This window comes from Oncorhynchus gorbuscha, linkage group LG01, assembly GCF_021184085.1.
Source record: "Oncorhynchus gorbuscha isolate QuinsamMale2020 ecotype Even-year linkage group LG01, OgorEven_v1.0, whole genome shotgun sequence".
NCBI classification, from domain to species: Eukaryota; Metazoa; Chordata; class Actinopteri; order Salmoniformes; family Salmonidae; genus Oncorhynchus; species Oncorhynchus gorbuscha.
Genome location: NC_060173.1, coordinates 113759656 through 113785634, shown reverse-complemented (window position 1 = coordinate 113785634; position 25979 = coordinate 113759656). Strand labels below are relative to the sequence as shown.

At 41.9% G+C, this 25979-nt stretch overlaps 1 protein-coding gene across 2 annotated transcripts; it reads right to left on the bottom strand.

Annotated features, from left to right (window-relative positions):
- Positions 1-1579: 1579 nt before the first annotated feature.
- On the bottom strand, positions 1580-19414 carry LOC124030631 (guanylate-binding protein 1-like). 2 transcript variants are annotated; one of them, XM_046342083.1, is made up of 10 exons: positions 19328-19414; positions 18487-18681; positions 11358-11485; positions 11087-11196; positions 10359-10555; positions 6791-7033; positions 6390-6670; positions 4719-4931; positions 4450-4552; positions 1580-2639 (listed from the first exon to the last, which is right to left on the bottom strand). In XM_046342083.1, exons 2-10 carry the CDS (start codon positions 18656-18658, stop codon positions 2197-2199), a joined length of 1890 nt encoding a protein of 629 aa, XP_046198039.1. In that variant the 5' UTR covers positions 18659-18681; positions 19328-19414; the 3' UTR covers positions 1580-2196. The 2 variants fall into 2 exon arrangements, with proteins under 2 accessions (XP_046198039.1, XP_046198135.1); XM_046342179.1 differs by lacking the exon at positions 18487-18681 and having other exon boundaries at positions 19328-19394.
- Between the last annotated feature and the right edge of the window lie 6565 nt (positions 19415-25979).

Genomic DNA, 25979 nt, shown 5'->3' with positions numbered 1-25979 from the left:
TTTTCTGTGGCCTGGAGTTTTTCCTGATCTCGTGTCCCGGTCAGGTACAACTCTGTGTCCTATTTTGTAGGCTATGACAGGGTCCAATGTAAACTTTTTCTTCCTCACTGGTCCGACCAGGCCTGTTGTTCAAAATCTACTGTCCCCAACAGAATTTCAACTGGCCCGACATGGTGTCGTATATAAATGCATTGGGGTCATGGAGGGTCTGTAGATTGGCTTTCTCTCTATATTCAGCTATTAATAGGTTAATGTAATATACTGTAATATAACAATGTAAGTCTTGATTCTATTCTTTAGAATTGAATTGTATTAATTACATTAATTTAGTTTCTAAAGTACGTGAAGATGTTTCTTACATGTCAACATGGGATGCTGACCAGGTCATAGCACCATCTCTGCTGCTTCTCTTGTTTGAAATGATGTTATTACTTGTATTGATAAGAAGAAACACTGTGCAGACCTTTTCATTGAAGTGTCTAAGGCTTTGAACACTATGGATCACTCGTTACTCATTCGGAGGCTTTGTAGCTGGATTGATAATGATTAAATGGACAGAACGCAATGTGTATTTACTGATGGTGTTAAATCAGGTTTTCTGGACACAACAAAGGGTGTCCCACAAGGATCAATTCTTCATCCGGTAATTTTCATTATTTACATGAACAATGCTATGCTATTGCTATTTCCCCCACGGTTGACCAGGCTCTTTCAGAGTGTTGGGTGACTTATTTTTCAGAGTAAATAATCCACGGACACTAGAGAATCTTTAACCAAGTTTATTTTTCCCAAAGGTTCTGTACAGCTGAAAACAGACAGCAAAAGATGTCAGACTTCACCGTTTATAGTTTATATGCATCCTACTTAAGACACTCCCCTTTCTCTCTAATCCATACATTTTATGGCTCTACAGGAAGCTAATAAAGAGGGTAACAGGATTCCTAACATTTATTATTAAGAGAATCTGTCCTCACCTCCTGACCTCAACCCCTCTTTCATCTAATACACAGATGTTACATTTACATTTTACATTTAAGTCATTTAGCAGACGATCTTATCCAGAGCGACTTACAAATTGGTGCATTCACCTTATGACATCCAGTGGGACAGTCACTTAACAATAGAGCATCTAAAACTTAGGGGGGTGGGGTGAGAGGGATTTAACCTATCCTAGGTATAAAGAGGTGGGGTTTCACAGGTGGTGATTGTCTATCTGTCTCCCCTGTATCAACCCATCACTCTCCTCTATCAAACACATTCCAAAGCCTTCTTCTTTCTTCTGGGAACCATTAACTTCTAACATAACCCAGTCTCTTTCATTTCCTATCATTCATTTACTATCTCAATGTTCAAAGGTTTAACCGATTCCAACAAGAGGTACAGTCTGCATTTGTTGCTTTCCAGAAAATCTTTGTTGAACTGAAATTGGCACTTAATGCAGATAAAATCAAGTATACAGTATATTGTTTTCCAAATCTCTTGAAAATGTCTGATGATTTAGTAATTTGGACCTTTGATGGTGCCCACAGCTTATTAATATCTGGTCATCTGGATAAACAAAAAGCATACAGAGATCATAGATCCATGTGAATGCATCCAAGTTCTCCTCTGAGGTTTCAGATACTGTAGCTACCAAACATGGATATTACTGTGACATACATCTCAATAGTCATTCATCTGGGTACTGTAACATAGAGACATTTTGTCCTCTTGACAGAGGAAGGGAGGACTGGCCCCGACAAGATTCTTTGTGTTTTGGGCCATTTGCCGTGTGGCCGCAGGTGACATACAGCACCACATTTGATTGCAGGGCCTACGACATCTTAAACTAAGATGTAGGGTTCACAAAAGGTCAATCAATCACATTTATTTTATAAACACCCTTTTTACATCAACGGTTGTCTCAAAGTGCTTTACAGAAACCCAGCCTAAAACCCCAAGGAGCAAGAAATGCAGAGGCAGAAGCATAGTGGCTAGGAAAAAGTCCCTAGAAGGCAGGAACCTAGGAAGAAACCGAGAGAGGAACCAGGCTCATGTGGCCATGAACGCCAGATATACTTTCAAGACGTTAAAACTTTCATACATAACCAGCAGGGAGAGATAAAAACAGCAATGGCTGTAGAGAACAAACACTTCAACGCTTCAAGATTCAATATCAGTTGGCTTTTCAGAGTCAGGCATTCGAAGTGAAGTGGATCACATTACCATACAGAGTCGTTCAACCACTTGTACGGGGGCCTGTGATTTATTGTTAAGCGCTGACATTAACGCTTCTATCTTTTTGCTCTGTTCCCCAGCCTGCTGCTTGTAGTCATCCAGCAGAGCCTTCTGATTCTGGGTATTGGCGTCCCTTTCCAATTGATTATTCTTCTTTATCTCCTCGATCTCTTGTCTTATTAGCTCAGCCTTCTCCTTATGGCCCTTCTCCAGGAGATCTTTCTGCTCCTGCATCCTGCGTTCCAGGGTCCTGTTGAACTCCTGCTGCTGTTGCTTCCTCTCCTCTTCCATCTTCTCTTTCATCTCCTTCAAGTACTTCTCCTGGCCCCTGCCAATGTTCTCAATGGTGCGCTCCATCTCTGCCTTTTGCTCATTCAATGCTGCCTTCTCCTGCTCCAGCTCAGCTGTTTTCATCTTCTCAGCTGGAAGATCCAAGGAGAGAGAGAAATAAGTAGGAAATCTGGAGAATTAATTTTCTCATACAGATTCATACACATTAATAAAACCCTCTCGAGTCTATTGGCCAACAGTGCTTCAATCTAAGTAACATAATAAAAACAAAAATGATTTAAAATCGTTCAGTTAAAGCTAGAGATATGTATATTTGCATTGGGCTGCGTCTCAATCCACCACATCCATCTATGTCGTCGTTCCTCACCAGAAGGTGGAAAGGGGCAGATCTACAGCCCTGTTTGTCAAACCAGGAAACATCCCGCAAATCATTCTTCTCATGCACGCTGACTTCGGTCACCAGTTGTACTGTGTTTCCTCCGACACATTGGTGCGGCTGGCTTCCGGGTTAAGAGAGCAGTGTCTCTTGCTTCTTGACACACTGTTTCGAAGGACGCATTGCTCTCGACTTTCGCCTCTCCCGAGTCCATATGGGAGGTGCAGCGATGGAACAAGATTGGATATCAATTGGATATCATGAAATTGGTGGGAAAAAAGGAAAAACATTTGAATTTGATGAAAAAAAAGATAAATCACACAAATTGTAAAGAGGATAATTTTGGACATAAAGTCAGTGTCACCCCAAAACAGATTTTTGTGTGACTTGTGGTCGTGACTGCATAACAATGTAAATGAAGGATAGGTTTGTTTCAATCCTGCCTACAGCTGGCAGCAATCAGTTAATCATCAATTCAGAGTGCAGCTGCATGAGATCCGGTCGTAGTGGTACATTTGGGTTGACTTTGGATATCCCTTTGGAGACAGTTAGTTGAGCACCAGATTGTTATACCTTCAGAAAGTATTCACCTTCTTTTCACTCTGTAAATTAGGTTAGTATTGTGGAGTAATATGTTTTTGATCCATCTTCAGTTTCCTCCCATCACAGCCATTAAACTCTGTAACTGTTTTAAATTAACCATTGGCCTCATGGTGAAATCGCTGACCGGTTTCTTTCCTCTCCGTCAACTGAGTTAGGAAGGACGCCTGTATCGTTGAAAAGACTGGTTGAATTAATACACCATCCAAAGTGTAATTAATAACTTTAGCATCGTCAAACGGATATTACATTTCTGCATTTATTATTTTTATTATCTACCAATAAATAGGTGTCGTTCTTGGCGAGTCATTGGAAAACCTCCCTGGTCTTTGTGGTTGAATTTGTGATGGAAATTCACTCCTCGACTGAGGGACCTTACAGATAATTGTATGTGGGGTACAGAGATGAGGTAGTCATTCAAAAATCAAGTTAAACACTATTATTTAGGCCATAACAAAAGGGTTGAACACTTACTGACTCAAGACATTTCAGCTTGTAATGTTTAATTAATTCGTAACCCATGTTAAAACCATAATTCAACTTTGACCTTGTGGGATACTTTGTGTAGGCCAGTGATAAAACATCTGAATTTAATCCATTTTAAATTTTAAAAATAACAAAACAAAATGTGGAAAAAAGTCAAGGAGTGTGAATACTTTCTGAAGGCTCTGTAAATAAAATTTGATTTGCTTTGATTTTAATTCTTCTTTCAAAATAGTAGATACTAACTAAATGCTTATTTGTCAAATCTGCCATTAGTATGTTTTAGTCGGCCACCAATAATAAAATCCAGTTTGAATATATTTGGTTATTTTTAATCCATAATACTTAGAAGTTGTCATTTTGGGCAGGGCCTGGCATTAGGGCGGGGCCAATGGTCTTGTTTACATCTTCCGAACATTAACCTACCACAGTCATATTTTTATTTTATAATTTGAAGAAAAAAAAATTGAGGTGTGGCTTACCTTGGATTCTTTTCTTATTTTCTGTCAGTTGTTTGTCAGCTTGCAGGATGGAGTTGGACTCTGCACTCTTGTCCTTCAGGAACTGCTCCAGAACCTCTTCAGCCTGCAGAAAACAGGGCCTTATAGGTTGTTGTATCGATTTTGATTCAAACCGTAACCAGCTGACTGAAATTAGTTGAAATGTTGGTCATCATCACTGACTAATGATGGATGTTTTTGTATTCTCTAATACAGTACGTTGTTGATGTTGTTTGGTTTCCAGCTCTTACCCTGACTCCTTTGTTGGGCTCGGCCCGGTACTGTGCCACTATGTTGTCATGGTGATTGCAGTAAAGCTCATAGCCTCCCGGTGTGGCGTAAGTCCCCTCCTTCATCCCCTGATCCATCTGAGCAGACAGCTTCTCCAGAAGAGCCTTGCACTTCTTCTCTGAGGCATCCTTGTTCTGTTTGAAAAGGTCGGCGGAGTGGTTGCTAATGGCCTCCTGAAAGATTTATTGGGAATATTCAGATGCAGGTGTGTAGACTAAGATTAAAGATCAGACAGTTATAGAAAGACCGTTTATTACAGCTTGCTAACATTGGAGAAGACAGTATAAACCACATGAGAAACACAGCAGCTGTAAGTCAACATCAATACAATAACACGTTGTAGATCAGAATGTTCTCTAAGAAGCAACATTTTATAGTATACAAGGTCAGGTTGACCTTCAGCTGATACTAGCTTCAGACATGTGACCCCTGGTATGAACTGATACTAGCTTCAGACATGTGAACCCTGGTATGAACTGATACTAGCTTCAGACATGTGAACCCTGGTATGAGCTGATACAAGCTTCAGACATGTGAACCCTGGTATGAGCTGATTCTAGCTTCAGACATGTGAACCCTGGTATGAGCTGATACTAGCTTCAGACATGTGAACCCTGGTATGAGCTGATACTAGCTTCAGACATGTGAACCCTGGTATGAGCTGATACTAGCTTCAGACATGTGAACCCTGGTATGAACTGATACTAGCTTCAGACATGTGAACCCTGGTATGAGCTGATGCTAGCTTCAGACATGTGGATCCCGGTATGCCATATTACTATAGTGAGTAATTGTTACATATTGGCTCCATATCTACATAAGGCTTGTTAGAGCCGATTTGGACATATTTGTATAAAAGACCGAACATATGGAGCTCCATGTATATTTGTGTAAATATATTAAATATGAATGTAAATGATGAAATATTAGGTACGTACCTTTATGATTTATATTTACCCGATTGAGATATATTAATTTGTTGTTAGTGTAACTCGGACATTTGGCCCCCCCTCTTGCCTGTTCATTGTATTGTGTTAATTTTGTTAGGATAAAGGCAGGAAGTTGGGCCTTCGGGAGAGGGAGTCCTTGCTAGACGCGGGAGCGGTATAGTTTTTTGACCATACAGACATACAGACATACAGACATACAGACATACAGACCATAATATTTATTTTCCATATCAAGTATTTTGTGCTTTAAGTTGATTGGAGACTCATTTATTTGTTAGATATAAGAAGAATAAACATTTTTGTTGCACCATATCCCTGGATGTCATGGAATGTTTGGCCGTTTGGAAACCTTGAGTGTGGACTGTATGCGTACCAAACAACCCCGCTTCAGGCTTGGGCAGTGGCTATGGTAAAGAGAAAGGAAGCCACTACAAGGCTTTTATTCAATATAGTGTCAGTTTTAATCCAAGTTTAAAAATCTAATTTGAGCAATGATTTTCAAAGTAGTGTTATTTTGTCTCTAGAAATGAATTGATTGAGGAATTGCACTGCTTGGTCATATTCCACCTGGTGCCCTTGGGTCCTACTGGTGTTACTGTTACAGGTGATTATCATTTTGTTGCATAAGCGAATCAATAATTTTTCTATTGAATGGCATTGATGATGATAAAAATGCATTACCACAAGAGCTTTCAAGAACTCCCCATTGTCGTCTCTGAAGCATCGCTTCATGAATGCCTTTGTGGCCTGGGTCTCTGATCGAAGGTGGTTCTCTGACAGCTGATTGATGTCCACTGGGAATAAGGCCTTCACATCCTCCATTCCCTTCTGGTACACCGCCAGGCCCTCATCCACAGCAGCCTGGTTCTCAATTTTAGCCATGGCCAACACAGCATTCTCCAGACAGGGCACATTGCCTTTGGCAATGGTCTCCACATAGGTGGTGACCAAGTGGCCCAACACTGCAATCAGACAGATGGGAGGAAAAATATGAATGTATGAAATTAGTGGCACAATACAATGCATAATCAATATATTTATCCGTTTTCATATACTGTCCTGTAGGTGGATGTCTGACTCACTCTCTCCAGTCAATGTGTGTCCCCCTATAACAGTCTTCAGACGGCTCTCCTGGAAAATGAAGAGGCAGAAAGTATCTGCGACTTCTCTGAAGCGTTCAGAAAGCTCAGCCTCGTCCATGGAGTCCAGTCGGTGCATGTTGTCAGGAGTTGTAGGGGAAGGGAACACAAAACACTTGCGTGAGGGGAAGAAGTTCCGGATGCACTCTCGCGGGAGGTTGTAGTCACTGATCTTTTTACTAGTACCTGAAAGATAACATTGACATTACTGGATTTTATAGTACATGCAGATCTTGGGTACGTCCCAATAATATGTCCTTTCTCCTCCAACCTATTAGAGCTCTTCCAGCATGAACTGACATGGTGTCAACCAAATCAAAGGATCAGAGAATGAATCTAGTACTGAAAGCATAAGCTACAGCTAGCTAGCACTACAGTGTGTAAAGTGTGGTGATTAATTGACTCAAATAGAAAGACAATAGTTTAACAGTTTTTAACAAATTCATTTCTTTAAAAATGAAGGAGAAGCGATAGAGAGAGTGTATATTTCGTTGTATTTTTTCCACTTTTACTTAGCTAGTGAATGCAGCTAGCTAGTTTAGCATACTCAAACAACTGGCTAAAACAGCGAGGGATGCTATGTTTCCCAGCTGAATGTCTATCCAACACTGGAACTCTTCCAAGGTAAGATTTTGGTTTTACTAATTTATTGTCGCCAGGGCCCACTGGTTTAACTGCTAAACTGCTTGCTGACTGTTAACTGTAACGTTACTGCATGAATGTAGCGGGTTTAGTAAGATCTTACTTCTATTAGCTATGTTGACTATGATGTTAGCTAATATGGCGATAATGATATAGACTGTGTGTAGTAGTTAGCGGTTATGATATGAAGGTTTGGCTTTGATTTTTGTTGTTGCCTGGTCACAGACAGCTGATGTGTTGTGCACTGAAGTCTACAAGTGAAGGGAAAAGGTGAGAGGAGTAGAGCGTGTAGACGTGAGAAGGAATTATAGATATTTATAATGAGCAAAATGATCATGCTGTTTGTATGTAGCTGCTATGAAAGTGAACAGTGTTTGTGTGTGATCAGGCTTATTATATTAATTCCACCCATTCTGTTGAAAAACATTTCTTAAGCTTTCTGCCAATATGAGATATGTCTCCTGGGAAATGTTCTTGTTACTTACAACCTCATGCTAATCGCATTAGCCTACGTTAGCTCAACCGTCCCATGGAAGGGACACCGATCCAGAAGAAGATTTATTAAACTGGGTGAATGGAATATGAATGACAGTCATCCAATATGCTGTAATAGAAATAAGGCCATGTTCATGAAAAAAAAAATGTCCTCCCTCATCTTAAACGTCATCGACCGACGTTATTTCATTAATCTGCTTGCTCTTATATTTAGCCTCACATAACATAAGCATTACCAGGCTACTATTACTTGAAGTGTTTTCCCATGCTCTTTTCAGGACAACCAGGGATACAAGGAGAACAGAACAATTTGACATAAACAATTGCATTCGTGAGTTTAATTTCAAATGTAAAAAAAAATATTAAATAAAAATAAATAAATAAAAATATGGTCCACCTTAACAGAAACCTGATCAAATATGAATTCATAAAAATGCTATAAATCCAGGAATTGTTTCTTCAATAATAATAATAATAATATCTACTCAGTGATAACTGTGTGGAGTTTGGAGTTTGTGACAGCAACTATGTGATCTTATTACAGTATTATAGACACTATGACTGGGGATTTCCTATGATCTTCTATGTAGAAGAACACCTTACAGTATTATAGACCATATGTTCTGGGATGTCCTATGATTTTCTACGTAGAAGCACTCCTTACCTTCTAAAGACTCTTGTGTAGCTTACATGTGTGTGTTTGTGATTGTCTCAGCTTTTCATATTAGGGTCATAATAATCTGCAGTTCAAACTGTTCGGACTTTACAGACATTTTTTTTGTGAGAAGAACCGTTTTTGGGATCTGCCCTTGTCACACAGACTCCTCTCTAGCTCAGCCCCCGTTAATCACACAGGTTAATGGTTGGTATCGGCGGATACAGAAGGAATGGATGCAAAACAATGCAAAAAAATGCAAAAAAATATGTATGTTGCACAAACACACAATGTTTCAAATGGGCTGGAGGTAATAAATCACACCGGTGTGATTATGGGACTCAACCCAGCTCCTGTGTGCTCTGTTGCCAGTTAGGGTGAGACTACCCGAAGAGAGAGGGCAGCTCCTGTGTGCTCTGTTGCCAGTTAGGGTGAGGCTACCCGAAGAGAGAGGGCGGCTCCTGTGTGCTCTGTTGCCTGTTAGGGTGAGGCTACCCGAAGAGAGAGGGCGGCTCCTGTGTGCTCTGTTGCCTGTTAGGGTGAGGCTACCCGAAGAGAGAGGGCGGCTCCTGTGTGCTCTGTTGCCTGTTAGGGTGAGGCTACCCGAAGAGAGAGGGCGGCTCCTGTGTGCTCTGTTGCCAGTTAGGGTGAGGCTACCCGAAGAGAGAGGGCGGCTCCTGTGTGCTCTGTTGCCTGTTAGGGTGAGGCTACCCGAAGAGAGAGGGCGGCTCCTGTGTGCTCTGTTGCCAGTTAGGGTGAGGCTACCCGAAGAGAGAGGGCGGCCAGATTCAGTGGGTACCCCCTGCTGCCTGTGTCTGCCTCGGTCAAGCACCGTTTATCTCTCTTCCCAGACATGTTGATGAACGGTCCGGTCCCACCCCAGTAAACCGTTCCTACCTGGACTTTTGAGACTGGGCTAGCTAAACAAGCATAGCATATAACTAGCTATTGCTACCTGCCCATGGTGGAGTTGCTGGGGTAGCTCTCTTGTTCAGAATATGTAGCTTAAAGTCGCTTGGTTATTCTAAATAGACTGCTTCGGTCAAAGATGCGAGCTAGCCTACCTTGCCATAGCCCCTTTTGCTTCCCGCAGGTTATACAGTCTCATGGAAACACTACGTATGTTGGAAGCTTGTCTATGTTTATTAATGTTCCCCCCTTTGAGCCCCCAAATGAGCTGTCTGTCCCATTCCCAGATATGTTACAAGGTATTTTGTCAGTATCTATGACTGGTCGGTAGGGTAACCTCCATGACAAGGCTTTTTCACTAGGTAAATTTTTAATGAGGCTTGTCACTGATCGCGGGAGCCGGTTTACCCAGAGCTCACCAGGGTTTTGTAAACCTTGGCACATGAACACAGGTTTTTCAGCTGAGTTCCACAGTGTTCACGGGTGTAAAAGCTGTTGTGTCTCCCACATATGAGTCAGATGAAAAGTATCCATCTCTCAAACAGTTGTCAAGAGTGGTGGATGAAATCTCTCCCAGTCCCAGGATTTCATTGGCCTTGTCAGGCGTGATTGTAAATCCTTCAACCGAAGTCACGAGAGTGTGAATCTCCATAGTATGTTGTACTTCTTCAGGGAACAGTAGTTATAGTCATAACATTACACTTTGCATCATACCGTGGTATATTGTCTGACATACACACAGCTGGAATGCTGTTTGAGCCAATCAGCATCTTGGTCTCAAACTACCTGGTTTATATTAATCAATATCACCTTTCTTGAGTTGCAGGGAATTCTCCAGATAATCGTCTGGAGTGATTTCTCTGCCGTCGATCTCGAGCTGTAGAGTGAAATCTCTGACGGTCCACACAAAATTAGGAAAGAACTGCATAAACTGGGTGCCCTCTCCTTCCTCCTCATCGACAGTGGAAGACTTCACCTTGATCATCTCTGTCAGTTCGTTCACATATCTTCAGGACCGGTTGAGGATTGATATTGAAGTTCCCAAAGCTCATGTCAGTGTCATGCACAGTTTGAGTTCAGGGGCTTGAATTTCAGGGAAATTACAAACAAACAAACAAAACAAGTAATTTTCAGTTTAGACTTCAACTGACACAGTAACGTCATTTGTTTGAATGTCACCGACTTTGCTTTACATCAGCTCTTCATGTTCACTAAAGCTAAGAATCAATCCCGGAACCGGCATCCTGAGATTTCTCAAGCCCTTTACAGTTCCCAGAGAAATAAATGACTACGTAGTACTGATAAACACAACATATGCATTTAAATTCTCTATATCAATGATTAGGTCTAGCCTACAATTAAATCATGTTAAAAATATACATACAAATTCATGAAAATGGCCATCACAATTAGCAAGGCTACCACTAATATGGCTGAGATGACTTTCAAAAGCCTAACAAACAAGCAAACTATCATATGAAATACCACAACAGATTATGTCCACAAGATTTGAGCCACATTTTGACGCAAAAGGATACTGAAGCTTCTCCACAGCATCATTGTCGATGGTCCCTCGACTGTTGTAGACCAGAGTACTGCTTAACAGAATGGCCAGCGAGAAGATCCAGGCATCATTCTTAGAATCCCCCTGAAACAAGTATCACAACATGTATCGGATCTCTGACAAAGTAATCATCTTGTTTAAATGATGAGGGTGCAGATACAGTATGTGTTCATTGTGCTTTGTTGGTAAATGGAATATGAATATGTAATGTGGATTGTAAAGAGATTGAGCTTTGACCCCCCCACCTTCTCCACGTCCCCCAGTCCCTCTGTATCCAGCAGCACCAGGGTGTGGTCTGTTTTTTCAGGATGAGGGACACACCACATCCAGATGCCCTTAGTCTTAGACTGGATGGTGGCTCCAAGGGCAAAACCTAAATCAAGAGAGATTGATGAGGACATTTACAGTATAAATATTAAACCAGACTATAACACTGTTACAGAGCTGGACCAGAGCTACTGCAGACCAGAACTAGCTAGCTACTAGCTACGACTTAGACCAGAGTTAGTTAGTATGGACCAGAACTAGCTAACTACTAGCTACACCTTAGACCAGAGTTAGTTGGTATGGACCAGAACTACTGCAACAGAACACTAGCTACTAGCTACACCTTAGACCAGAGTTAGTTAGTATGGACCAGAACTAGCTAGCTACTAGCTACACCTTAGACCAGAGTTAGTTGGTATGGACCAGAACTAGCTAACCACTAGCTATGCCTTAGACCAGAGTTAGTTAGTATGGACCAGAACTAGCTAGTTACTAGCTATGCCTTAGACCAGAGTTAGTTAGTACGGACCAGAGCTACTGCAGACCAGAACTAGCTAGCTACTAGCTACACCTTAGACCAGAGTTAGTTGGTATGGACCAGAACTAGCTAACTACTAGCTATGCCTTAGACCAGAGTTAGTTGGTATGGACCAGAACTAGCTAACTACTAGCTATGCCTTAGACCAGAGTTAGTTAGTACGGACCAGAGCTACTGCAGACCAGAACTAGCTAGTTACTAGCTACGCCTTAGACCAGAGTTAGTTAGTATGGACCAGAACTAGCTAGCTACTAGCTACGCCTTATACCAGAGTTAGTTAGTATGGACCAGAACTAGCTAACTACTAGCTACACCTTAGACCAGAGTTAGTTAGTATGGACCAGAACTAGCTAACTACTAGCTACACCTTAGACCAGAGTTAGTTAGTATGGACCAGAACTAGCTAACTACTAGCTACACCTTAGACCAGAGTTAGTTAGTATGGACCAGAACTAGCTAACCACTAGCAAAGCCCTAGACCAGAGTTAGTTAGTGCAGACCAGAACTAGCTAGCTACTAGCAAAGCCCTAGACCAGAGTTAGTTAGTGTGTACCAGAACTACTCCAGACCAGAGCTAGGGGGGAGGGGCAGATAGTTGCCCCATTTTAGGCGACAAAAAGTATTGGGACAAAATTAACTTGGAAATAAATGGTAAATACGTATTGTCATATTCGAGTCACTTTTTGTCACGCCTTTGTCTTAGTATTTTGTGTTTTCTTTAGTTATTTGGTCAGGCCAAGTTGTGACATGGGTTTATTGTGTTGTCGTATTGAGGTTTTAGTAGGCATTGGGATTGTGGCTGAGTAGGGGTGTCTAGCATAGGCTTGGCTGCCTGAGGCGGTTCTCAATCAGAGTCAGATGAGTCAGGTGATTCTCGTTGTCTCTGATTGGGAACCATATTTAGGTAGCCTGGGTTTCACTGTGTGTTTGTGGGTGATTGTTCCTGTCTCAGTGTGTTTGTATTTCACCAGATAGGCTGTATAGGTTTTCATGTTCCGTTTCTTGTTTTTGTATTGTTCGTGTTTTTTCTATATTAAACATGTATCGAACTAACCCCGCTGCATTTTGGTCCGACTCTCCTTCGACAGACGAACGCCGTTACACTTTTGTTGTAAATAAGAATAGTATATGTTTTTAAAACACTTTCAATAAAAGTGACTCCAAAGTGACACAATGCATTATTTACCATTAATTTCCATTGGGCACAAAATAATCTGAAACTCAACCTAGTCAGTCGTACAATTCAATGCAATTCAACTGAGATGTGTCTTCCTTTTTAAAACCAACCCCCTTACATTTCTAATTACTATGTAGTTACAATGTAATGTAACAATGTACAACCTTTGCAGACAACAGAAACCAGCAAAAATTTGGAGACAGGAGAAAAAATTTCTGTTTGACTTCTCTTTATTAAAAAGGGTTTCAAAGTTGAGAAAGTAACTTCGGAAGCCAGCAGATTTCATTCTTTACCAACAACAGCTTCAAATTCCAATAAAACAAGATCATGTTTTAAATTCACGTTCCTATCATGAATCTAGCAAATATGTTTGGGGTTCAGAGTGAGGTATTTATTTTGTTTAATTAAGGGAGATGGAGATCATGATTGTAACCATGGTGATTTTTGTTTATTTATTTTTCTTTCTCAAAGGAAAGGGAAATATCATTTTTATTTTCATGACTTATCTATATATGAAAATAAAGTATAGTGTATATATATGTGTATATATATATGTATATATATATATATATACACTATACTTTATTTTGTACTTCATATACAGTATATCACAAAAGTGAGTACACCCTCACATTTCTTTAAATATTTGAGTATATCTTTTCATGTGACAACACTGAAGAAATGACACTTTGCTACAATGTAAAGTAGTGAGTGTACAGCTTGTATAACAGTGTTTAGACATTAATGGCTGTGTGTTGAGTTATTTTGAGGGGACAGCAAATTTACACTGTTATACAAGCTGTACACTCACTACTTTACACTGTAGCAAAGTGTCATTTCTTCAGTGTTGTCACATGAAAAGATATATACTCAAATATTTACAGAAATGTGAGGGTGTACTCACTTTTGTGATATACTGTAGCTTATTTAGTATATTTATTTTGTTTTTAGTACATTGTCTGCTTTTTGTGCTTTGGATTTAGTTTTCATAGGCCTATGTAACAAGAAATGTCAATGTTATACAATTCCAAAGTAGTTATTGTCTATTATTTCATATTAGTTCACTGTTTACTGTTCTAAGTGTCATCATTGTTACTTTGCAGAGGCCACTAAACTCTCATGACCATTGGAAAGGCCACTAAACTCGCATGGCCATTGGAGAGGCCACTAAACTCTCATGGCCATTGGAGAGGACCACTAAACTCTCATGGCCATTGGAGAGGACCACTAAACTCTCATGACCATTGGAGAGGACCATTAAACTCTCATGACCATTGGAGAGGACCATTAAACTCTCATGACCATTGGAGAGGACCACTAAACTCTCATGACCATTGGAGAGGACCATTAAACTCTCATGACCATTGGAGAGGACCACTAAACTCTCATGACCATTGGAGAGGACCATTAAACTCTCATGACCATTGGAGAGGACCACTAAACTCTCATGGCCATTGGAGAGGACCACTAAACTCTCATGGCCATTGGAGAGGCCACTAAACTCTCATGGCCATTGGAGAGGACCACTAAACTCTCATGACCAGTGGAGAGGACCACTAAACTCTCATGACCATTGGAGACCACTAAACTCTCATGACCATTGGAGAGGACCATTAAACTCTCATGACCATTGGAGAGGACCACTAAACTCTCATGACCATTGGAGAGGACCACTAAACTCTCATGGCCATTGGAGAGGACCACTAAACTCTCATGACCATTGGAGAGGACCACTAAACTCTCATGACCATTGGAGAGGACCACTAAACTCTCATGACCATTGGAGAGGACCACTAAACTCTCATGACCATTGGAGAGGACCACTAAACTCTCATGACCATTGGAGAGGACCACTAAACTCTCATGACCATTGGAGAGGACCACTAAACTCTCATGACCATTGCTTATTTGTTTGCATTGTTTGTGCTTCACACCTTCTATATGAGTCACTGTACAGATAAAATTCAGGCTTGGTGTTTTAACTTTACGGTAATGTTGTTTTGTAAATTTAGTCAACTGTAATTCTGTGTGTCTAACAACAATACATCCCTTTATTTGATTCACTACAGAGTGGAGGATGCAGAGTATTTGGATGATGACATTTGCGAGCCACCCCTCCCCAACAAACTGCTTTTTGTGAAATGGAAGGACACTAGGGAAGTTAACATGCTCACCACACAGCATAAGGCATTCAACAACAACCATGTCTCAAGGAGGGTGAAAAGGAAGAATGTCCGCATTCCTGTTTCTGTGGAGGACTGCAATGCCAGCATGGGGGCGTGTCAACCTATCTGATGCTCTGATAGGCTACTACCAGGTTCTCCACAAGACCAGGAAGTGGTATAAGCCTTTTTTTACCACTTTGTTTACATTGCTATATTAAATGCTTTCATTGTCCACAAGCAAATGGCCAACACAAAAAGTCAAACACCTCTCTCCCAGCTGGCCTTCCGATAACAGCTGGTGTGGGAAATTACTGAATTGGGGTGCCATAGCAACCTCACAACCATCACAAGACTGTTAAGGGAATGTTTATCTATAATGACTAATTATGTATACATTTCAATCAGGATGTACTAATCAGAATACTATTATGTTACTGTATATGTACTAATCAGAATACTAAATGTTACTGTATATGTACTAATCAGAATACTATTATGTTACTGTATATGTATGAGTTTTCTTTCTTAATCCCAGTACTGAAAATAATGTGTGTGTGAATGTGGTCAAGAGTTTAGAACAATGACGGTCTGTTCCTTGGTACAAATGAATGAACTATATCTCCAAACTGAATAGAATGCTTATCTACACTGACTGATCTTGGCTCTAGGCGAGGAGGGAAGGCTTGAAAGCTATAGAGCCTTTCTACCAGTGTCAAGAAGAGATGGAACATTTAGAAAACGCTGACGTCATTTTCAGTTTATAACCTGTGGTAAAATGTGTGTGTACTCAGTACTCTCTTGAATAAAGGCTGTTACTTGACTTTAAGACCGGGGCTCTGTCCATTCCTATAAAATAAGGGTCCTACAAATTCTTATGAATTGACAGAGTGTTTAATTTTAATTGGGAATTAAAACAGAGGAATTAAATTCCTTCAACAAAGACCCCCCCCACCACCTCTCAAAGTGAGTGACACTACCCAACACAAAAGACAAAACGAAAAACCGCAAGCATTTCACTAAACACAGACAGGAAAAAAGGGTGAAATGCCAGATCTTCTGTCCGAAATTCCAGTTCTCATTTTGTTTCCTGGCAGAGAGGGCCTCCTTCAAAGACTAACACGACATGCACAAGCTACGGTGAAATTTAAATCTTATCATTTACACTTGGGATGTAAAACAAACACGGACGCCATTTTGTAAATAGTTGTTTAGTTTTGCACTTTTTCTTTGGTGATGGACACGTGTAACCAAGTATGTGTTTGATAAGACATGTTGATATATTCTTTAATGTACACTATATCTGTTGCTTTTATATTGTTTTTGTGAACAGTTAGTTTGTATGTGGGGCCAATACATTGGATATGCCTAGGCTAAACATGCAGGCCCTTTGGAGAGGCACTTTGGAGAGGTTGAAAAGCGATTTGGATATCCCCTGACACCACCACAACGTTTGAGAGAGGTTGGTGTTGTAGAAATTTAGTTTTAATAGTGAACAATATAGGCACATCCAGAGTGCAAAAGCAATGCAAATACCACATTCAGACAATTTTGAAAGGTTGAAAGGGCACTTGAATGTACCCTGAATACCCCATAATACCCTGAATACCCCATAATACCACCACAGTTTGAGTGAGGTTCTGCCCCTGAACACTATTCCCTGGTATGCCGTTGTTGTAAATAAGAATTTGTTGTTAAGGTAACAGTATTGCTTCCGTTCCTCTCCTAGCCCCTACCTGGGCTCGAACCAGGGACCCTCTGCACACCTAGACAACAGCCTCCCACCGAAGCATCGTTACCCATATTCTCAGAACGAGTGATATCAATGATTGAAACGCTATTAGCACGCACCCCACTAACTTGCTATCCATTTCACATCGGTAACATTAACTGACTTCCCTTGTTAAAAAAATATATATATGGTAGAAATTGTGTTTTTATATTGAACAAACAGCATTTAGGGATTACAGATATATAATAGCACTGGAATGATCACATTTACAGACATCTGCCACTTTGGAAACGTCCCGTGACCACACCTGACACCACTTACTAAAACACCTGCCCATTTGTAGTTGTTAGGTCTAACAATCCCATTTGTAGTTGTAAGGTCTAACAATCCCATTTCTAGTTGTTAGGTCTAACAATCCCATTTCTAGTTGTTAGGTCTAACAATCCCATTTCTAGTTGTAAGGTCTAACAATCCCATTTCTAGTTGTTAGGTCTAACAATCCCATTTCTAGTCGTTAGGTCTAACAATCCCATTTCTAGTTGTTAGGTCTAACAATCCCATTTCTAGTTGTTAGGTCTATCAATCCCATTTCTAGTTGTTAGGTCTATCAATCCCATTTCTAGTTGTTAGGTCTATCAATCCCATTTCTAGTTGTTAGGTCTATCAATCCCATTTCTAGTTGTTAGGTCTATCAATCCCATTTCTAGTTATTATTATTATTATTAGTTGTTAGGTCTAACAATCCCATTTCTAGTTGTTAGGTCTATCAATCCCATTTCTAGTTGTTAGGTCTATCAATCCCATTTCTAGTTGTTAGGTCTATCAATCCCATTTCTAGTTGTTAGGTCTAACAATCCCATTTCTAGTTGTTAGGTCTATCAATCCCATTTCTAGTTGTTAGGTCTATCAATCCCATTTCTAGTTGTTAGGTCTATCAATCCCATTTCTAGTTGTTAGGTCTATCAATCCCATTTTTTTTCTGATATTGTTCAGATGATGTGGACGCCTTCTGATGTGTTTCCAGCTCTGGGAATCAATCATTCACTTAAAGCTTGCCAATGAAAGATGACTTTCAAAATACAAAATAAACAATTATTTTTGTGTGTGCTTGATCTTGTGTATTCTGAGCTATGTAACTCCTGTCTATCTTCGGATACTTTCCTCATAATCTCCCAGATATTTTCTTTACAAATATACCAAGTTTTGGCATGTCAGAATCATCTAATTACATATGAATCGCAGTTACTTTTGCGTATGTCTAATTTGGTGGAAATCAACATTTTGCCGTTAAATCTAAGAGGTTACGCACAGATATTGCCTTCCTGCAACACAAATATTGTACAAGTTGCAAGAATCCCTGTCCTACTCTGTTTCTACAGTTATTACTTGTGTAGTTGCAGAGTAGTAGAATAAACTTAATGTACAGTGTTACCAAAAAAGACTGAGGCACAGATGATGTCCAAACCTGTTTGTAAAGTAAGATATATTTGTCTCTCACCACTTCTCTTCTGAGCCAGCTTGTTCATGAGGTAGGACTTTCCGGTGCGATACAGCCCGACCACAGACACAACCACAACTTTCTGTTTCAGTCCCATCAGGTAGTTGATGGCCTCTGGTTCTACGCAAAGCTCTCCGTCAGCGTTTTTAACGAGGCACATTGGGGAGTCCATGGTCAAGTGGCTTCACAAGATCACTTAAAAGCAAATGGTTGATCCAAGTTCATCATCATGAATACTTATTTTACCTCTACGATGCTATTCCTTATCATGTCAATAGCGAAATACAACACATTTTGTCATTATAAACCATTTTACTTCTAATAATGATCTGTAACAATAATAAATAGTAAATAGTTTGTTAAGACACCACCACAATTCTAATGCAGGGATCTCCTGATCCAGTCCAGTAGTGGCTGGTTCTACAAGCTTGTATTGTAGTCCAGCACTAACATGCCTGATTCAAAAAATCAAGGTCCAGGTTTATACAAGTTTGACAGTGCTATTGGTGTGTGTCGTGAGAACATGAGAACAATTCAACAACCAAATCAGTGTGATGAATGCAACTGATATAGAGAAACTCTGAAGAATACCGATCACGAAGGAACGCCTGGGGGCAAAAATATGATTAACCTCTTCATAAATCTACAACGATCAAAGTTATTCAGTTTGGTATCTTTAGTACAAACAATAGGAAAGTGGTCGCTGAGATCATTTGTAAAGATACCACAGGCCAAGTATTTATGGGAGCCAATTTGTCAGGATTAGGTCAACCAGCGAAGAGTTTGAATACCTGTGGGTTTGGAAATCAGAAGTCAGATTAACGTCAGGCTTGATACTCACATATACTCGTAGTTTCGCTGACAGTCAAGGATTCTCTGCAAAACAATTTGGTAAAATCACCAAGCAGCAGGCCATTTAAAGGCTGCAGACACTGAAAGTGAAAGTGACCTCCTGTCTGGTGAAACTCATTCATTACCTAAGTACCACAAGAATGCAGTTTAACAGGAACTACCTCAGATTCACAGTTGCTTTTATTCATGGGTGCCAATGGAACTTTACAATGTACTAAAGTACAATTCCTTCTAATAACCACCTTCTGTGGTTATATCCACTGGGCGGGAAGGTTTAGGGTCATTAAATGCGGTCTGGTTGGAGGGCGGATGGGTGGTGCTCTGGTTGGAGGGAGGATGGGTGGCGCTCTGGTTGGAGGGCGGATGGGTGGCGCTCTGGTTGGAGGTCGGATGGGTGGCGCTCTGGTTGGAGGGCGGATGGGTGGTGCTCTGGTTGGAGGGCGGATGGGTGGCGCTCTGGTTGGAGGTCGGATGGGTGGCGCTCTGGTTGGAGGGCGGATGGGTGGTGCTCTGGTTGGAGGGCGGATGGGTGGTGCTCTGGTTGGAGGGCGGATGGGTGGTGCGCTGGTTGGAGGGCGGATGGGTGGCGCTCTGGTTGGAGGGCGGATGGGTGGCGCTCTGGTTGGAGGGCGGATGGGTGGTGCTCTGGTTGGAGGGCGGATGGGTGGCGCTCTGGTTGGAGGGCGGATGGGTGGGGCTCTGATTGGAGGGCGGATGGGTGGGGCTCTGGTTGGAGAGCGGATGGGTGGCGCTCTAGTTGAATAAAGAGAAAATAATACATTAAAAATCCATAAATGAATCATCATTGTTGTGTAATTTATATCTATAGGTTTTATCCTTTAATTTCTATCCATCTGGTATTAGTGTTTAAGCCTAAACTTTCAGGCCTAATTTTACGCACACCAAATTGCCTACACGCAAATCCCCAAATGCTTTTGTGAATGATTGATACGAGTTAATTCTCGTTAATACTTAAATATGAAATTTGAGTTTTAAATATTAAATCCCCCAAATAAACCATATCACTCTTTCTTGTACCGATTGCAAAATACAAGGCCTAGTGTTCACTATCAAGGTCTTAACATACTGGAGGCTTTCATTCCAACCAAGTACTAACACACTATTCAAATATTTAATGGACGAACGTACTTCCTTATTTCACCTCGTTTTTCCACCAAAGCTAATTAAGAAATGCTAGAGGCCATGCCTGAATACCCTGGCAGGTTCTGTTGTTTGTCCCTCCTGAGTCACCGTAGCATCATAGCCACTTCCTCAAAATAGTGACTCCCTCAAAATAATCAGAATTATTCTAAGGTGCATAAAGAAATCTGTAATTAATTTATACTTTTTTGCCGCCAAAATCTTAGTCGCGCAATTTTACGTCTAGCTAAGATGTTGGGTGCAGTATTTCTCAAGTAAAAACAATTGCATGAAAAAATGTCAGTGTACTGCGTATAGTCTATGGAGTCAGGAAAGTATGGCTCAGGACTGCTTTCTGAGAACAATAACATGTCATTGTTTTTAAAGAGGCACGTTGGGAAATCCATGATCAAACGATCACTTCAAAGCAGCTAATGGTTGATACAAGTTAATCATCATTGATTCTTACATTAAATTCCCATGATAATGCATTCCACTCTCTTGTGCCAAGAGACAACATGTATGTATATTTGATTCCAACCCAGCATTAGCACGATATTCAAATATTAAAGGTCCAGACTTAAGACTATTATAAGTGGAATATTTGAAACAGGCGTGTTAGTGCAGATGTGGAACACACACTTGGAGATGCCTAGGAAGAATAGGGCAGAATTCAATCTTGAGATGCATTCGCAAAGCAATTGTTATTGATGGGAGTTTGCCATGATAGATTGAATTTAAATAAGTTTAGCCTGCAGATCTAAAGTTAGTATTCAGCCCATTTGGATCCCTGAAATCCTGATACTCACGTAGACTCGTATTTTCTTTGCCAGAAACATTCAAGGATCCCCTGCAAACCCTCATCCCACCATCTATAAATGGCAAACACTACACAGCAGGCTACTGAATGTGAAAGTAGCCTCCAAGACCATGGTGTCATAAGCCCAAATGTTATTTGTCACATGCTTTGTAGACAACACTGGGTCAATTGTGTGCAGCCCTATTGGGGCTGTATTGGGGCTGTATTGGGGCAGTATGGGTGCTGTATGGGGACTGTATTGGGGCTGTATGGGGACTTCCAATCACGGCCAGGTGTGATACAGCTTGGAATCGAACCAGGGTCTGTAGGGACACCTTTAGCACAGAGATGTAGTACCTTTGTCACGCCCTGACCTTAGAGAGAGTTTTATTCTCTAATTTGGTTAGGTCAGGTTGTGACTAAGGTGGGTACTCTAGTTTTTATATTTCTATGTTGGCCTGGTATGGTTCCCAATCAGAGGCAGCTGTTTATCGTTGTCTCTGATTGGGGATCATATTTAGGCAGCCATTTCACCACTGTGTTTTGTGGGATCTTGTTTGTGTGTAGTTGCCTGTGAGCACTCCATGACTTCACGTTTCGTTTGCTGTTTATTGTGAGTTTCCTTTATTAAACATGTGGAACCCAAATCACGCTGCACTTTGGTCTGAGTATATTTCCAGTTCGTACGACGATCGTGACAGTTCCCCCTGCTGCTATTGGACCAGGTACCTATTGGAAAAGAGATGTTATCTCAATGAGAAAAACCTGTATAAATAAATGTAAAATAAAGGTAAAGTAAAAAAGTCTCCTGGAGAGACTGTTGGGGAATAATCAGAATTAGTTGGTAACATAGGTAAGATGTTTTATATTCATCATATGTTTGTAAGTTACTTCTCATCAGAATGTGTTTGTATAATACTGTGGCGGGGTTGCAGTATCTGTTCTCTGTCAAGACTACGTTGTTTGGGCCGGATAGAGGGGAGAGGTCAAGCGTGTATCTCTTGGCTCCACAATGTCTGTGTGCCAGTCAATGTGTCTCTGTGATCTTGTCAAGATAGGATGGATTTGATATATGCCTGTTGATATGGAGGATTGGTTTATGGTTCTGAGTTTGAGAAAAGAACATAACATGAACGATAAATTATGCCAATGCTGTCTGGCTATGTGTGTCTTTGCTATAAAGGATCTCAGTTGCAATGTGTAAGGGACTCTCAGAGAATTCATTGATAGACACTGAATTGATCTGAGAGTCACAGGGTTGTGATGGAGCTCATATAATTAAAGATGGACTTTGTGATAACTAACTCTGACTTGTGTGTGGTTTGCTCTCATGATTTGGTAAATACAGGAAATTTCCACAACAAGACTGCAGCCATTGTCCCTACTTCTGGCAGAGGTGTTGTCACTGGAGCCTGGATTCCTTTTTATCCTTTGTAGGTCAATTCTTCCAGCTGAAGCTGAGTCAGTTTTCTCTGGATTTTTTTTTCTTGTTTTGTAAGTCTCTGTTCATCAGTTGTGTGTTTTTTCAAGTCCTTTCTTTTCTCTAAAGAAAGTGTAGAGGAAACATCCCTCTCTTTTTTCCAATCCCACTTCTCCCTTCATTTCCACTGTTTCAGACACCATCAGCATTTGTCCATTGATGTATGGTGGAGGTTCTGTAAACCTCCACCATCTTCCTGTCTGACTTTTCATTGTCTTTCTTCAACATTCCCCTAGCTGTCTTTATACTTTTCAGCAATCCCTCTCCTTTTACTTTGAACATTTTCATCACCTTGCTTTCTCTAGCTCGTTTATTTTTTAAATTTCTTTCCTGTGTCCTTTGATTTATGTGTTTTTTATTATAGTTTCCATTTCCTCACACACTGAGACATCAAATGTTCCCTCCTCTGGCCATTTAGTACCCATTTTCCTAGTGCGTTTTTCCCATTTCTTAGACATTTCTATTAGTTATTTTTTGCCTAGCGGATGCCTAGCGCTCAGAATGTCTACTGCCAATTTACTCATTATTGCGGCCTGCATCTGTGTTGTTTACCTTTTTCTTTGTCTGCGAAGTACTAGTATTATCATTAATATTAGTTTATAGACCATTTATATTTTTATTATTGCTGCTCTTTCATGTAATGTTCCTTATCTATTCTAACGCTACGGATATTCTTGTTTCCGGGTTTATTCATTTAACTTCCTGTGATATTCGTATTTTTTCCGTATTTATTCTTTCTTTGCTTATTCTTTGGTATTTTTGTTTTATTGTGCTTATTAAAACCATTGGTTCTTATAGTTCCTACAGATCTAAAGGGCTAAAAACACTTTGACCCTATTCTCTCTTATTTATATCCATGTTTGTAACGGCGACACAATAACACCACCTTGAACAATAACACTATTTGACCCACACATGTGAACTTGCAATTCCACATGTGGAAACATTACTAGTACAACACAATAACACCACCTTGAGCAATAACACTATTCTTACCCACACATGTGAACTTGCAATTCCACGTGTGAAAGTTAGATTTCCACATGTGAATGCTTGTAACGGCGTTCTTCGTTTGTCGAAAGAGATTCGGACCGAAATGCAGCGTGGTGGTTACTCATGTCTTTAATGAAACAAATGACGATACAAGAAATAACTTTAAAAAACTTCAAAAATCCCCAATAAGACAACACAATAAACCCATGTCACACCCTGGCCTGAACAAATAATTAAGGAAAACACAAAATACTATGACCAAGGCGTGACAGAACGCCCCCCCCCCCTAAGGTGTGTACTCCCGGACGCACCTCAAAACCATAGGGAGGGTCCGGGTGGGTGCCTGTCCATGGTGGCGGCTCCGGTTCGGGACGTGGACCCCACTCCATTACTGTCATAGTTCCTCCCCTTCGCGTCCTAGTATAATCCACCCTCGCCGCCGACCATGGCCTAATAGTCCTCACCCAGAACCCCACTGAACTGAGGGGCAGCTCGGGACTGAGGGGCAGCTCAGGACTGAGGGGCAGCTCGGGACTGAGGGGAAACTCGGGAATGAGGGGCAGCTCGGGACTGAGGGACAGCTCGGAACTGATGGGAAGCCCGGGACTGAGAGGAAGCCCGGGACTGAGGAGAAGCCCAGTACTGAGAGGAAACCCAGTACTGAGAGGAAGCCCAGTACTGAGAGGAAGCCCAGTACTGAGATGAAGCTCAGGCAGGTAGTAGGCTCCGGTAGATCCTGGCTGGCTGGCGGATCTGGAAGATTCTGATTGACTGGCAGATCTGGAAGAGACTGGTTGACTGGCAGATCTGGAAGAATCTGGTTGACTGGCAGATCTAGAAGATCATGGCTGACTGGCGGATCTAGCTGCTCTATGCAGACTGACAGCTCTGGCTGCTCCATGCAGATTGACAGCTCAGGCTGCTCCATGCAGACTGACAGCTCAGGCTGCTTCATGCAGTCTGACAGCCCTGGCTGCTTCATACGGACTGATAGCTCTGGCTGCTTCATGCAAACTGACAGCTCTGGCTGCTTCATGCAGACTGACAGCTCTGGCTGCTCCATGCAGACTGACAGCTCTGACTGATCCATGCAGGCTGGCAGCACCTTGCAGACTGGCAGCACCTTGCAGACTGGCCGCTCCTTGCAGACTGGCTGCTCCTTGCAGACTGACAGCTCTGGCTGCTCCATGCAGGCTGACAGCTCCTTGCAGACTGACAGCTCCTTGCAGACTGGCAGCTCCTTGCAGACTGACAGCTCTGGCTGCTTCATGCAAAAACTGGCAGGTCAGGCTGCGCTGAACAGACAGGAGACTCCAGCAGCGCTGTAGAGGAGGAAGGCTCTGATAGCACTGAACAGGCGGGAGACTCCGGTAGCGCAGGAGAGGAGAAAGGCTCTGATAACGCTGAACAGACAGGAGACTCCAGCAGTGCTGTAGAGGAGGAAGGCTCTGATAGCACTGAACAGGCGGGAGGCTCCGGCAGCGCAGGAGAGGTGAGGCGCAATGTAGGCCTGATGCGTGATGCTGGCACTGGTGGTACTGGGCCGAGGACACGCACAGGAAGCCTGGTGCGGGGAGCTGCTACCGGAGGACTAGTATGTGAAGAGGCACAGGATGGACTGGACCGTGAAGGTGTACTGGAGAGCCTGAGAGCAGGACTGGCACAGGACGTGCAAGGCTAGGTCGGTACACAGGAGGCCTAGGGCGTGAGGCTGGCACATTTTTCACCAGCCGACTAACACGCACCTCAGGACGAGTATGGCGCGCTGACCCAGGTGCCATCAAATCCCCGACACGCTCCGTCGGACGAATCTTGTACCTAAAGCACCAAGCTAGCAACTCCTCATTACTCTCCACTCCACCTTCCCCATTAACTCCTTCACAGTCTCTGCTTCGCTCACCTCTAACACCGGCTCTGGTTCTGGTCTCCTCCTTGGCTCCTCACGATTAACAAGGAGAGTTGGCTCAGGTCTATCTCCAGACTCTGCCACTCTCCCTCTGAGCCCCCCCCCCCAATACATTTTTGGGGCTGACTCACAGGCTTTCCTCTGCGCTGTCGTGATTGTCTCTCCAACTCCATTCTCCTATAGCCCTCTTCGCACTGCTCCAGCGAATCCCAGGCGGGCTCCGGCACTCTCTCTGGGTCGACCGCCCACCTGTCTATTTCATTCCACGTCGTATACTCCATGCTTCTGCTGTCCATAACGTCCTCCCTTCGCTGCTCCTGCTG